Genomic DNA, 15,756 nt, shown 5'->3' on the forward strand with positions numbered 1-15,756 from the left:
ACAAAAAAAATCATAGACCATACTTTGGAAAACCAATAGCGTGCCGAAACCGGTTCCCGGTGCCCCGACGGAAGTGATCAAATGTAGAATAAAAAACCAAACGCATACACGCAGCACACTAAATAACGGCTTCTTCGATAACGCGAAGAACGGTCAGCAACAAAATAGTCTCAGGTCAGTAGTGTTCCGGAACCAGATTCGAGTGCCTCGCCGGAACTGGCGAAATGCACGAATGAACCAAATCCATACATGCATTACACCAATTTGCGACTTTTTAGGAGAACTGATTAATAATTTGCATGAAACTAGTCTAAGACCACATCAGGGACAAACGGTAAGTGATAAAATGTGAACCGAAAGTTGTAAATGTGAAATTGAATCAAATCCATGCGTGTCGTATCATAAAATCACGCTAATTCGACAATGATTGCTGTCAAATTACCTGTGAGGAATTCCACGGAGTCATGTCGGTCGATCCTGAGCGACCATTTCAAAAATATCTGAAACTTTGCACAGTTTTTCAATTTCATCTAAATCGCCATTTTTCGATATCAAACCTTCATATTCACTCACGACTAACTTTTCAAAAGGGTGTATGCGAAAATAGTTCAAAAATATTCTAAAAGCTGTACAGCAAAAACGGATTGTTCGATTGTTATGAATTTTTCAGCAAAGTTAGATAACTAAATGATGATTCCTTAGAAAATATACACTGTAAAAAATGTCTTTTTTTACTATAAAAAAATATGATCTTTGTCACAAAAACTCAAATATCTCAGAACCCTATCTTTTTACCAACGTCAATTTTTTAGGGAAAATGGCCCATTATATCAGCTATCTACCATAAAATTTTGGTGATGGTAAACTGATAAACAAAAAAGTTATGACATTTCAAACATTTCACAATTTTTACATTTAGTAACAAAAAAAAATTTTTTTCTGTGTAAATTATTTCGAGAACTATATTTTGATGCTGATTTTATTGTAAAGGCTACCGCATGAATTAAACAAGTTGTTTTCATGATATGTTTGATTATTTATAATTACTAAAGTATCTATTTGAACCTTACACGCGATCCAGTGTTGTGATCAAAAATATTGAGATTGTCATACTTTTTATTGTACGTGACTGGTGAAAAAATCCCTTGATAGTGTTGAAAAGCTGTTGATCATAAGAAAAATGGAATTAAACTTATTTTGAAGACGAAAGCTGCATAATAAAAGTTTTATATATACGCGTATACGTCTAGTTGATCTGCAAAAAAATACCTCTTAGGGTCGATTTCTTCACCCTGGCTTAGGCGTTAAGCCAGGTTTAACTATATGGGTAAGCCTGGCTTACGGGTTAAGCCGAGGTGAAGAAATCGGCCCTTAGAGAACAGACTTTATGATCGGAAAAATGCGAGTAACTTCAACAACAACAAATGCATGAGAGGTACATACCACAGACAAACAGACAAAACGCCAAGAACAATTTTCGTGAAAATCCATCGCCCAGTTCACACTACCACCACCTGGTGGAAATGTTTCACGAAACACTGCGTTGTGCAATATCGTCATCAGAAGGCGAATATTTTTAACGTTGCAAAACACGCTTTCAACATTCATCTTGAAGAAGAGGGAAAACACTTGTCCTCAAATGTAACAGCAAATTAATCAATAAACGACTAATGCGCGGAGGGCGTTGTAGTAAATAGCGCCAGGTAAATAGATCACTGATGAAAACTAGGTCACGGGAGCAAACCTAAACTGCTGACCTACTGACCCACTAACAAAATGTAAATAAAGCGACTGAGACGACGTCGGATTTGACAGTAAGTAAATAAGCGAAAACACTCTGAAGAATAAACACCTAAAATTACACGCAGCCTGAGCGTCGGTAAAGTAGTTTCAAGACATGGTTAGAATCAGGGCTTGACTACAAGAAAATTCCATACACGGAGAAAAGGAACGAAACGCATTAAAAAAAAAAACGAAACGCAAAGTTGAAACGTGAGGAAACGATCGTGGAACGCAAAGAGCGATTGTGGAAGCTAAGCGGAAATGAAAAACGCGAACAACCGAACAAGAACGGAGTGTTCGATCATTCAGTGTTCGAATTTTGGTGAGAACGGAGGTGTCCGAAGTTTTAAGGAAGATTTTCAGTTTTTCGGGTACAGGCGTGTTCAGTGGTGTGAAAAAAATGTTAAATTACGATTGGGAATACGACATGGCGCAATCGGTGGGTAAGTATCCTACGAGAAAAAGTGAATATGAATTATAAGGTTATGGATAGTGAAAAATTTGTTCAGAAATTTTCGTTATTCCATGCGTAGGCGCATGCGGAGGAAACATGTGAAATGATTTTTTCGAAAAAGTTCATCCATTGAAAAAAACATGAGTGTACTGGAATCACTTTTTTGGAAAATTCTCAGGTGGAAAACATGAGGGGGGTTTAGAATTCAACGATTTCGTAATTTCCATGCGAAAAAAAGGGTGGAATGTAAAATCGTAATTCCTATGTGGGAAAACATGGGTGGATTTGACTATTATAGTAAATTCGTGATTCCCATGGCAAAAAAACCATGGGTGGATTAAAAATGCTACGATTTCGTAATTCCCATGTGGAAGAAAACATGGGTGGAATAGAAAATCGGAAATTGTAATTCCCGTGTGGAAAAACATTGATGAACTTCGCAATTTGTAAAATTCGTAATTCCCATGCGGAAAGAAAACATGGGTGGAATAAAATGCAATGATTTCGTAATTCCCATGTAGAAGACAACATGGGTGGAATGGAAAATCGGAAATTGTAATTCCCGTGTGGAAAATAATTGGTAAACTTCACAATTTTGTAAAATTCGTAATTCCCATGTGGAAAAAACATGGGTGGAATAAAATGCAATTATTTCATAATTCCCATGTAGAAGACAACATGGGTGGAATAGAAAATCAGAAGAAAAATTTATTGGTAAAAAAAAGAGATGAAGAAGACATTAATAATAATGAAACCTGAAAATATTCAAGCATTGCTGAATGAGATGCTTAAGATAGTCGATAACTGACCTAATTGAGGGTCTTTTATTATTACGATTTCAGACAATCTGCAGCCGAAAAAGAAGAAGAAGACAAAGGCTAAGCTTCAGGAAATGGCTCGAAAGTTGGCGGCAGAGAAGGCTAAGTCAGCGGCGCTTGCGAAAAGGCTAAAGAGAAGCAAGAAGAAGAATCAAGATTTGGTAGCAACGAGGAACCGACAGTTGGCAACAGATGGGTGGTCCACAGCTGGTGCTGGCTCATTCCAGGTCGAAGACGAAAGCGATTCCGCCAGTACGATCAACGCAACTGAAGCAGATGGTGTGCAGGCTATCTCGAAGAATGCGGAAGAGAATCAGTTGGCAGCTGAAGAGGGTTCGTCAAGTACTGGTGGCACATTACATCTAGAAGGCGGAAACGAGTTCTCCAGTACGCGCAATGGGACCGATGCAGACAGAATGCGGATGAACTGGAGAAATATGACAGATAACAGTCGCGAGGGATCCAGATTCTTGTCGTCTATGAACCAGCTCTCGGTTGCATCCATTAACGTACCGGAATGCAAACCAGCTGACGATGGGGACATTCATAGACAGACATATGAGCTCTGGAAGGACCTCTTGATCGATTCGATGAATTTGGCCGGAATCGATGACGAACATACGATGTTCACGGTGTTCAAAGTAAAGGCAGGAATCAAACTGCTGGAAATATTTCGGAACACCAAGTCCCAGCAGGACGATCCGGATGTTATCACAAGGCCGTTCTCTAACGCCATGCAAAGACTCAAGTCTTACTTCGGATCAGGGTCCGACATCATGCTAATGCGTAGGAAGCTAGCACTGATGTCCCAGAAAGTGGATGAAACCGACTTGGCGTATATTACAAGAGTCGGATCAATGGCTCGTTTGTGCGGCTACGATGAAGGAAAGGAGTTTGAAGAAATCGTTGCGACCGTTGCAGAACACGCGCGTCACAAGGAGGTTCGTATGACGGCTTTGAAGATGCTCAGCAAAAGGGGTTCCTTCACCGATCTCGTTGATAAGGTGCGGGAAATCGAGTCCATAAGATTGAACGAAGAATATGTTTTGCGAAAGCGGGGACGGACAGATCAAGCGTCGGTGGCGGCGGTCAGCATCCCTTTTCACCGTCAGTCAGGATTCCAGGATCGATATGCTCCTGTTCAAACACAAGCAGCTACCCGGAACGTTTCAAACCGTCGTCAGCAAAGGTTCATGGATCGTTATCAAACAAGGCCTCATCCGTATCAACGGGGAATGCAAAAGCCACGAGAAGGTTGGCGGGCACCACGCGGTGTGCCGTACAGATCAGGCGAAGCGATGCCAAAATGCTGGAGATGTGAAAGTTTTTCTCATTCGGCGGATGATTGCGGCGCCAAGGATAAAGTGTGCAACTTCTGCGGCAAGCTTGGCCATATTCGTCGTGCTTGTCAGGTTCGTTCCATGAAAACCGAATCACAGCGTTCAGTAAAGAGTCGTGATGAGTCACCGAAAGGGGTAGCAGCGGTGGAGAAGTTCGAAGACGTACCTGTGGATGATGAAAAAGTGAGTGAATTGGATGAAAGTTAAATGAGAATGATGACAATTTCACTCATCTGGTCCTTATTAGTTAACAATCATTAACTGGACCTGTTTTTCCTTAACATTTGTTTTAGTATATTTATATTACTTTAAAAAAAATGAATTCGTTTGAAGTAACATGAGATTGTTAAATCTACTCAACTAAGTATGTAATACATTGAATTCACTTGCTTAATGCAAATTATACTACTTAACTCGCACTGACAATGTGATATGAAAAAAAAATAAAAAAAAAAAATAATAATAGTAAAAGAACTAATGATTTATTGTTTTAATGCTAAACAATTGAGAGAAAAATATGATGAGTGAAATGCCATCAATGCATGTTCTATGAGATATCATAATGAGTATTATTGATAGGTTGAGCGATCGAATCTCAACGAAGGGCGAACAACTCCAGCCATACACGTGGAAATTAAACTCGATGAGACGTCTCGGCCCGTATCGACCAGTGAGAATGAGACCAGGGAAAAGACATACCACACGCCTGATTATGAGCAAACAGGACTAATACTGCACACGGGTGCGAAATTGGTACGACGGGTAAGTGTCGCAAAGAGAATATATGAACATCAATCTAACTTACTATACTATAACTAGATTCGGTCGACTCCAAGCGATTACGACGAAGGGTACATAAACGCCAAGGTAGCAGGTATGCTCTGTATCTTCCTAATCGATTCGGGGGCGCAGGTGAACACCTTCACTGAGAAAATGTTTGAAAAGTTACTTGCCAACCCTGAATTCAGTAGGGAAGTATTCAACATCCGAAACGCCGGTGACCGTCCGTTGAAGGCATATGCGACGGAGAAGAGCATTGACGTCCTGGCCACATTCGAGGCATATCTTCATATTACGGACAACAGACCGACGTTATTGGAAAAGTTCTACGTCGTGAAAGAGAACCGGGCGCTTCTTGGTAGACCCACTTCTTCAAGGTACAACGTGCTAATGCTGGGACTTAAAGTACCGGTACAAACGGAAGAGGACAATACGAATAGGCTGTTCATGGACACTGGAGACATCGCATCGATTCAAGCTGATCAGGTCTTTCCAAAATTCAACATTCCACCTGTGAAAATCTACTACGATACGACCAAACCACCGTGCAGGAACATTTTTTCGAACATTCCCTTGGCGGTCAAACCATTGGTCGAGAAGAGATTAGAGGGACTAGTCTCGGCGAACATTATAGAACCTGTCATCGAAGGTATGGACACATCGTTCTGCTCCTCAATGTTGGTTGTCCCGAAAGGGAAAGATGACATTCGCTTAGTCATAGACCTCCGAGGACCGAACCAGTACATACATCGTACGCCGTTCGCAATGCCTACCATGGAGAAGATCCTTGCGGAGCTAAATGGTGCGCAGTGGTTTTCAAGGATTGATTTGGCGAACGCCTTTTTTCATATGGAGTTGGACGAGGACTCGCGACACCTCACCAATTTCTTTACGGAATTTGGCATGTTCCGTTGCGTAAGATTACCGTTTGGCCTTTGCAATGCGCCCGACCTTTTTCAGGAGGCCATGCAAAGGAAAATCTTAGCTGGATGCAAGGGGTGCAAGAATTACCTGGATGACGTACTAGTCTTCGGGTTGACGAAAGCAGAACATGATGAAAACCTCGCCGCGGTGCGTGCATGCCTCGCAAATCACAACGTAAAGCTGAATGAGGACAAATGCACTTTTGGTAGCCAGTGTGTGACATTCCTCGGGTTCACTCTTACTCCAGAAGGATGGATGATTGAAGAAGAAAAGATCGAGGCCATCAAAAATTTCCGTAAGCCTACCTCATGCGCGGAAGTGAAGAGTTTCTTGGGGTTGATCACCTTTGTGGACAAGTTCATTCCCCATCGCGCCACCAAGTCGGAATATCTTCGGTCGCTTGGATCGTCCGACGTATTTTACTGGACCGACAATGAAGAGAAGGAGTTCAACTATTTTAGGGAAGAAGCTCTGAATACAATCAAACGATTGGGGTTCTACAGTCTCAACGATCGAACTGAATTGTTCGTTGACGCATCCCCGGTGGGACTAGGAGCGATTCTGGCACAGTACAACGCAGAAGGAATCCCGAGAATAGTGGCATGTGCATCAAAATCTCTGAGTCCAACTGAGCAGAGATACCCACAGACTCAGAAGGAAGCCCTGGCTGTTGTATGGGGCGTGGAAAAATTTTCGTTTTATTTACTGGGTCGCAGCTTCATCATTCGGACGGATGCGGAGGCGAATCAATACATTTTCAACTCCAACCATAGACTGGGAAAAAGAGCGGTGTCTCGAGCGGAAAGCTGGGCCCTGAGGCTTCAACCGTATGACTTTACCATCGAGAGGGTTCCCGGTTACCAAAACGTGGCGGACGCACTGTCGAGGTTGATACCGGCATCACAACAAGATAGGCCATTCGATGATGACGAGGACAATCATTACCTATATGCGCTGGATCCCAGTTGTATGCAGTTGACTTGGAGTGAGATTGAAGTGGCTTCGGACGAAGACAAGGAGTTAGAGAAGGTACGGGAAGCGATTTCATCTAGGGTCTGGATAGCAGAACTCCGTGGGTACGAAGCACAAAAGAAAAACCTACATGCCCTTGGCTCCCTCGTATTCAAAGACGACAAAACTGTTCTTCCGGCTTTACTACGAAAGAAGGCTTTGCAGTTGGCACATGAAGGACACGTCGGCGAAGTTGCGACTAAGCGTATAATGCGGCAATTCTTCTGGTGGCCGCGAATGTCTACGGACGTGTCACGATTCATGAAAAACTGCGAAACGTGTACTTTACTATCCAAGAGGAATCCACCAGTACCACTCAGCAGCCGATCGCTACCGGAAGGTCCTTGGGAAATTTTACAAATCGATTTTCTCTCGGTCCCAAATTTTGGTTCTGGTGAGTTACTTGTGGTAATCGATACCTATTCTCGCTTTCTGAGTGTTGTAGAGATGAAGGGCTTGGATGCCGAGAGTACTAACCTGGCCCTGTGCGAGGTGTTCCAAATGTGGGGGTTCCCGGTTGTCATCCAGAGCGACAATGGACCACCATTTCAGAGCGCAGCGTTTACGCAGTTTTGGCGTGATAAGGGTATCGACATCCGAAAAGCAATCCCGTTAAGTCCGCAGTCAAATGGATCAGTTGAGCGGCAAAATCAAGGAATAATTAAGGCACTGGCTGCATCAAAACTTGAGAACCGGAATTGGCGGCTGGCTCTGCGTGAATATGTACACCGTCACAATACGTTGGTCCCACATTCCCGCTTGGGCGTGACCCCGTTTGAAATGATGGTCGGCTGGAAATATCGGGGAACATTTCCTAGTTTGTGGTCCGGCCAAGAAACTAACTGTCGGGACCAACAAGACCTGGCCGAGAAGGATGCAGAAGCAAAACTTGCTAGCAAGAAATACGCCGATTCAAATCGAGGAGCCAAGGAGTCCGATATTGGCGTAGGTGATACCGTACTGTTGGCCCAGACGAAGAAAAGCAAGGTAGATCCGACTTTTTCGTATGAACGGTACACTGTGATTGCGCGAGAAGGGGCTAAAGTTGTCGTCATGAGCAAATCCGGATTACAGTACAGCCGCAACGTACGGGAAGTCAAACGAGCTCCTGAGACGGAACATGACAACACATCTACCGTTTCTCCCCCTGTCGGAACTAGCGATGAAGGTGAAACTGAATCAGCAGTCGGGGAAGGCCAAGCCATTCTACCAGGGGAGACGTCACATCAACCAGAACCGGAATCCGCAAACGACGTTCCAGAAGCGGCCTCTTCCAGGAATCTTCGTGAACGATCAGCAATCAGACGTCCAACGCGATTCGATGATGGCTATGTTTATCGGGTGTTCTTCTAACGATTCCCTAATAAATACATGGAAAAGAAAAAGAATGATTGAAATTTGATAACGAAATTGAAATTTGTGTTAATTGATTGATGTTTAATAAACCAAAACTCTTGATGCTTTAAAAATGAGGCGGTTACTTTGTTTTCACTTACTTGACACTTGAAACCTTCACTACTGCCGACTTTTTCGGATGGGCTGCAACTCTTTCGTTTTTTTTTGCCAGTGAAAGAGTAGAGGTAAGATGAGATGTAGTAAATAGCGCCAGGTAAATAGATCACTGATGAAAACTAGGTCACGGGAGCAAACCTAAACTGCTGACCTACTGACCCACTAACAAAATGTAAATAAAGCGACTGAGACGACGTCGGATTTGACAGTAAGTAAATAAGCGAAAACACTCTGAAGAATAAACACCTAAAATTACACGCAGCCTGAGCGTCGGTAAAGTAGTTTCAAGACATGGTTAGAATCAGGGCTTGACTACAAGAAAATTCCATACACGGAGAAAAGGAACGAAACGCATTAAAAAAAAAAACGAAACGCAAAGTTGAAACGTGAGGAAACGATCGTGGAACGCAAAGAGCGATTGTGGAAGCTAAGCGGAAATGAAAAACGCGAACAACCGAACAAGAACGGAGTGTTCGATCATTCAGTGTTCGAATTTTGGTGAGAACGGAGGTGTCCGAAGTTTTAAGGAAGATTTTCAGTTTTTCGGGTACAGGCGTGTTCAGTGGTGTGAAAAAAATGTTAAATTACGATTGGGAATACGACAGGCGTGATAAAATCGGAACAGTACTGTACATATAATATACATAATACATAATAAAAACAGATTGTTTTACTTACGCAAGGCCATTAACAATAAAATCAGCATCAAACTGCGCTTTCCGGCCGAAATAATTTACACTAAAAAAAATTATTACTAAATGTGAAAATTGTGGAATGTTTGAATTGTCATAACATTTTTGTTTATTAGTTTATCATCACCAATTTTTTATGGTAGATTGCTAATACAATGGACCGTTTTCCCTAAAAAATTACATTGGTAAAAAGATAGGGTTTTGAGATATTTGAGTTTTTGTGACAAAAATGATATTTTTTAATGTTAAAAAAAGATTTTTTTTCACAGTGTACATTTTCTTAGGAATCACCATTTAGTTATCTAACTTTGCTGAACAATAAAATCTGCATCTAACTGCGATTTCTGATCGAAATAATTTACACAGAAAAAAATATTTACCAAATGTGAAAATTGTGAAATGTTTGAAATGTTATAACTTTTTTGTTTATTAGTTTACCATCACCAAATTTTTATGGTAGATTGCTAATACAATGGACCGTCTTCCCTAAAAAAAATTACGTTGGTAAAAAGATAGGGTTTTGAGATATTTGAGTTTTTGTGACAAAAATGATATTTTTTAATGTTAAAAAAGATGTTTTTTCACAGTGTATATTTTCTTAGGAATCACCATTTAGTTATCTAACTTTGCTGAAAAATTTATTGCAATCGAACGAACCATTTTGGCTGTGCAGATTTTTGAATATTTTTGAACCATTTTCACATACACACTTTTGAAAAGTTAGTCGTGATTCAAAATAAAAATTTGATATCGGAAAATGACGATTTAGATGGAACTTAAAAACTGTGCAAAGTTTCAGTTCAATAGAAAATCATGAATTAAAAAATTTCCTTAATTTTGATGCTGTTGCTTGGAATCGCTCCTGTGTAAACTTTCAATTCGATAAACTAACTCTATTTTAGTTTTGAACACAAATCTTACAGATATTGTGGTGGTACGAATTGATAGCTTGTACATTGCGCTGCGGGTGTAAGTAACATCACAATATCGTATCATTCGTATTTACAGTGTATTACACTGTGACATTTGATCATTTTTTTTAATTCAACAAATTTCGAATGAGCGGGGTACAAGTTAAAAAGTGTCTTATTAAGGAGTGATGAATACGCGGGGTTTGACAGTACATCAAATAGCAGCTTTTTTGATAACTTCTTCTTCTTCTTTATAGCTCGACGTTCGCATTGGAACTTGGCCTGCCTCTCTTCTACTTAGTGTTCTTTAGAGCACTTCCACAGTTAATAATTGAAGGGTTTTCTTTGCCCGCCATTGCATGAATTTGTATATTGTGAGACAAGTTCAATGATACACTATGCTCAGGAAGTCGAGAAAATGTTCCCGACCGGAACGGGAATCAAACCCGCCGTTTCCGGATTGGCGATTCATAGCCTCAACCACTAGGCCAACTGGAGACCCTTTTTTGATAACACGATGACCGATTCGTAAGAACATAGCCTCAGACCATATTTTAGACAACCGGTAGTGTCCCGAAACTAGTTCTGGGTGTCCCACTGGAAGTGGTCAAATGTAAAAGTGATTTGTACCCATGCATAAGAAAAATCAAATCGTGGTTTTTTTAGGTAACCTGATGTACGTTAGCAATGATATTGCCTCAGACTATATTTGGGAGACCCGGTGGTGCTCCGGAACCTGTTCCGGAAAGTTACCAAATGTACCATGCGACACATCACATCACGCCTTTTTAATAACCTGAGGAACGGTTAACTAGAAAATAGGCTCATACCACATATAGAGACTATTGGTAGGGTTGCACAACCAGCGTTTGATGCTTCGCCGGAACTACGAAAGTAAATAAAATCAATGTAAGTGATAAATATGTGTAAGAGAACAAAATCTTGACATAAACCCACATACAAACAGACGTCTCACTTACTCACTTACTCACTACTGTTTTTAACGGTCAATAAAATATAACCTAGAATGTGTAGAAAAAAACTTTATCGAAGACCGCAAAGTGATCTGTGAATGTGTAAAAAGTTATATCTCAGCTTGTTAGTATCGTCTTGATATTGATCAGCTCCCAATGTTAGTGAAGGTACTCAAGCAGTCAACTGAGAAATTTGATATTATTCAGCTCTGCTTTTACGCTAAACACAACGTCGAGTATGTGCCATCTATAAGTTTTAAGTCAATTCAATGATGGCTTTGATAAAATGCTTGCTTTCCTTAAAAAATATCAGGATTCAGGAACACTTTGACTTACGTCGACGGAAAGATCGTGAGAATATATACGACGAGAAAGGCACTATCACCTCTAGGTGGATTAATTTGGGTTTTTATTTTCTAAAATGAATCACTGGAAGAATTTTTTGAAAGAATCTCAGGAAAGATTTCTGAAAAATCCATGCAGCAATTTTTTAAGCAACTCATGGAAAAATGATCCCTGAAGATCTTTCTTAAAGAAGCTGTTGGAGATTTCCTAAAATAACTTCTTGAAGAATCTCCTGACGGTATCCATGGAACAATTCCGGAAGGAATCAAAGGAAGAGTTTTATTTTTTCAGTTCCTAGTTTCTGGATAAATTCTTAGTCTTCTTCAGCAGTATTCATGAATGATTTTATGGTTTTTCTAAAGAAATCTCTGGAATAATTCTTAAAGGACTTCACAGAGAAATCTCAAAACGAACCATTGCACAGTGTTTTATTTTGCCGATTTCGTGCGCTTTTTTAATAACATTTCAACCGATGATTTTTGCGATATAGAAAAATGGACGGGACTTCACATTAAGGTTTTTAAAAAACTACTTGTTTCACCATCACTTTTATTATATTCTTATTTATAATTTTACATTTCACACTTCCTAACACTTATTCTGGGCCAGAAGGGCTTTCAACTGATTACTTCGTTTCTATTAGACCTATCGATTCAAACGTTCACTTCCAACTGACTGATCGAGCCAGACCAGACCGAGGGCACACCTGTGTCCTCCGATTGAGTTCGATCAGGGGGCCAGCGAAAGCCAAAATCACCGTAGCTCACAACAAAAACACGTCCAAAATTGTTTGTGCTGTATATTGATACATTACACAATTTCTTACTAATTTATTTGCTATTTCCGCGTTGTCGTGTAATTTCAAACGATTGCACGCTAAAATTTTGAGAACCCTTTGCTAGTTTTACACGTTTTACTTAAGTAGTAACTTATGGAAATGACTAATTCTCTAATGTCGTGCACATCCCAGATCTGTCAGAGTGCCCAAAAGTGTCAATTTCCCAAACATGTCAAATTCATGTGGACTACGGCTCATCTATTCGTGGTTGACGTCCGCGCTACCCCGCTGAGTTCGATGCTTTCTCGATGTCAGCAAAAGTTCACCGGATGGCAACTGGCCTGGTTGTTCTGGGTTGCGTTGGATGGTCGGTGTTACTGTGCGCCGGTATCGATTTATCGTATCATCAATATGCTCGGAGTCCAAAGGGTATTCTGGTATGGGGGTTATACTCAGTGTCTCCAAGGGTGATACTGCTTTGTCAGCATCTAGTCCACGATAGGCGGATTCCTGAACATCGTGGGTAGAGCCTAGGGATGTCCATAACTATAGTTTCTTCGGAGAAGTTTCTACATTAGACAAGGCGCTTCTTTTGACATAAAGAAAAGTTTTTCGATGTTCAGCAAAAACATGTATTTTTACATTCCAAACAACTTTGTAGAAGACGCAAAAAATCTAAAAAATCCCGTTAAAAAGTTAAAGGGTCATGCACATACAACGCAATATATCTCGTAAAGTATGAGATTCAGCATTATTTTTGCACAACTTATTTTTACACAACATTGCATTTTGCACAACTTTGCCAAAGACATCAAACGTCTATCTGCATTTTTCGAAAAAATAACTTTTTCATCTCACTTATAGGTGGATTGATCATTCAATTCTTTATGTCAAAAGAAGCGCCTTCTCTAATGTAGAAACTTCTCGGAAGAAACTATATCGCTAAAACCATCGGTTGAAACGTTATTAAAAAAGCGCACGAAATCGGCAAAATAAAACACTGTGCATTGGTGGCATTTTTTTATTTCTTTAAACACTTTCAAAAAGAATCACTGAAGAAATTTTTGAAGGTATCTCGGGAGAATTTTCTAAAGCAATCAATGGAGAAAGTTTTGAAGAAATTCGAGAATGGTTTTTAAATGAATTTTTCGAGAATTTTCTGGACGAAGGAATTCTTTTAAGATTTCGGACACAATTCCAAAAAAATTGATGGTCATGGGTTCGATCCCAGCCCCGGCACTTGCAATTTTTCGTCAGTTGCTCTTCCCCCCGAGAGCAGCTGACACCTGACCCTCTTCTGAGCATATGCTCAAACGGACCCGGAAACTTGGATATCGGCTAACGGCAACTCATAATGGACCCCCAATCGGACTGGATAAGGAACAAGAGCCACACATCAACATCCTCGTGCTCATCATTCTACCCATGGACAGGGTAGAAAGTGAAAGCAGCGCAACGGCTACCAGTTCGATATAGTACAATTAGAATAGAATACATTTAGGCGCTGTACAAAGTGTACACAGTAAAACCGTTCAGCACTAAAATGTGTAAGCCCTACTCATAAGTGCATAATTTCCAGACCACACAAAAATGTGTTACAGTTACACATTTTCAAAAACAGCTCGTACACTCGTCTAGATGCGAAATGTCGATTTTTTTTTGTTTTCCAAGGTCACTAGTAAACCTAGCTAGATTGCTGTACAAATTTTTTTTGCGAATTTAACGATTTTGCGGACACAGGAGCTGATTTTGTGAATGTGCAAGGGTTACACATTTTTGGTGTAGTCTGGAAATTATGCACTTTTGTGCTGAGCGGCGTTAGCGTGTAAGTGCAGCCGCCAATGGGAATCACTCACGCAGTGCCCTAGTGGACAATAGAGTTGTAAATAAGGTTAAGTAAGGCTGATACAAATTTTATTTAGACTTTTTGTCTCCCCCCCCTTCAAAAATTTTTGGCTGGATTTTGCATTTTGAGGGGGCAGACAAAAAAGTATTTATCAAAATTTCGGGTCTTGCTCGAAATTCTTTAACAAATCCGATGAGTTTTTAATATTTTTCAAATTAAATGCTTTATTATTTTTATCCCCCCCCTCGACCAGTCAAAAAGTGGTGGGACAAAAAGTGAAATAAATATTTGTAACGGCCTAATTGAAGAATAAAAAAAATCCAAAAATACTCCGATCCAATTTTGTATAGAGAAATGTGGTTGAGTTCTTGAGTAATTTTCTTTCCGGACCCTCACATATGCGAATATGGTATTGAATGAGAAGAAGGGAAAAGCGATCACCATTTTGAAAACCACCTACAAAATGCTATCCCAGATCATCTCTCGTCGTCTGTTACCTGAAGTTTATGAGTTCTTGGGAAGTTATCGATTCGGTTTCAGCATTGGTCGGTCGACAAAAACCCAAAGCGTAATTTAAGGCAAATCGTTCTGAAATGTCGTGAGTTTTATATCCCAATGTATTGACTGTTCATTGACTTCAAAGTGGCATATAACAGTATTGATTCCACAGAGCCGTGCAAATGTTAAAAAAAGATTTTTCGCTTTGGTGTAATGTATCAATTATTTTATTGCCAAAAAAAAGGACTCCCAAGAGAACGACCCGGTCACTGCAGTGCACTGTGCTCTGTGTTAACACCTGTGTTTCACATTGGGTCGTTTACGACGCCAATCGCATCCCAAAAACAACGCCGCAAAAACATGTTCACCTGTCATCGCCGAGAGGACTGTTTTGTCGTAAAATGCATATTCCCTCCCTGAAGTGATAGCCGCTGATCGGCCGCCTATCGTCATCCGTCACACATCAAACGTGATGCTGGCTGCACCACACGCATTTCACCTCAACAACGCAACGTGAGCGCAGTGAAAACCGCATATAATGATCAACTTAATTATGGGCACCACCGCGAGACGTCTTGAGGCACATGAAAGCAGAGCTTTATGTAAAATTAATTGAAAATTTTATTTTCAACAATAATTTGCAGAAATGATTTAATACGCACTGTTACCACGGCCCATTCCGGGTACTTAATGTATTCCCGCCATCATCCATATGGTAATGGTCGCTTTCCGGTGATTCCTGCTGTTGTGGCACACATTGCCATCGCGCTGCTGACTGAAAGCGGTAGATACCAGGGGGGCAGCGAAAGCCAAAATCCCCGTAGCTCACAACAAAAACACGTCCAAAATTGTTTGTGCTGTAAATCGATGCATTACACAATTTCTTACTGATTTATTTGCTATCTTCGCGTTGTCGTGTAATTTCGAACGATTGCACGCTAAAATTTTGATAACCTTTTGCTAGTTTTACACGTTTTACTTAAGTAATAACTTATAATAATGACTAATTCGCAAATGTCGTTCACATCCCAGATCTGTCAGAGTGCCCAAAAGTGTCAATTTCCCAAACATGTCAAATTCATGTGGACTAC

General features: G+C 40.5%; 1 protein-coding gene across 1 annotated transcript; it reads left to right on the forward strand.

The window, feature by feature from the left end:
• The first annotated feature begins 1,739 nt into the window (after window positions 1-1,739).
• LOC134288961 (uncharacterized) lies at window positions 1,740-5,108 on the forward strand. Its single transcript, XM_062854894.1, has 2 exons — window positions 1,740-2,225; window positions 3,079-5,108. Exons 1-2 carry the CDS (start codon window positions 2,183-2,185, stop codon window positions 4,599-4,601), a joined length of 1,566 nt encoding a protein of 521 aa, XP_062710878.1. The 5' UTR covers window positions 1,740-2,182; the 3' UTR covers window positions 4,602-5,108.
• The last annotated feature ends 10,648 nt before the right edge of the window (window positions 5,109-15,756 follow it).

The sequence above is a fragment of the Aedes albopictus genome, chromosome 2 (genome assembly GCF_035046485.1).
Source record: "Aedes albopictus strain Foshan chromosome 2, AalbF5, whole genome shotgun sequence".
Lineage (NCBI taxonomy): Eukaryota > Metazoa > Arthropoda > Insecta > Diptera > Culicidae > Aedes > Aedes albopictus.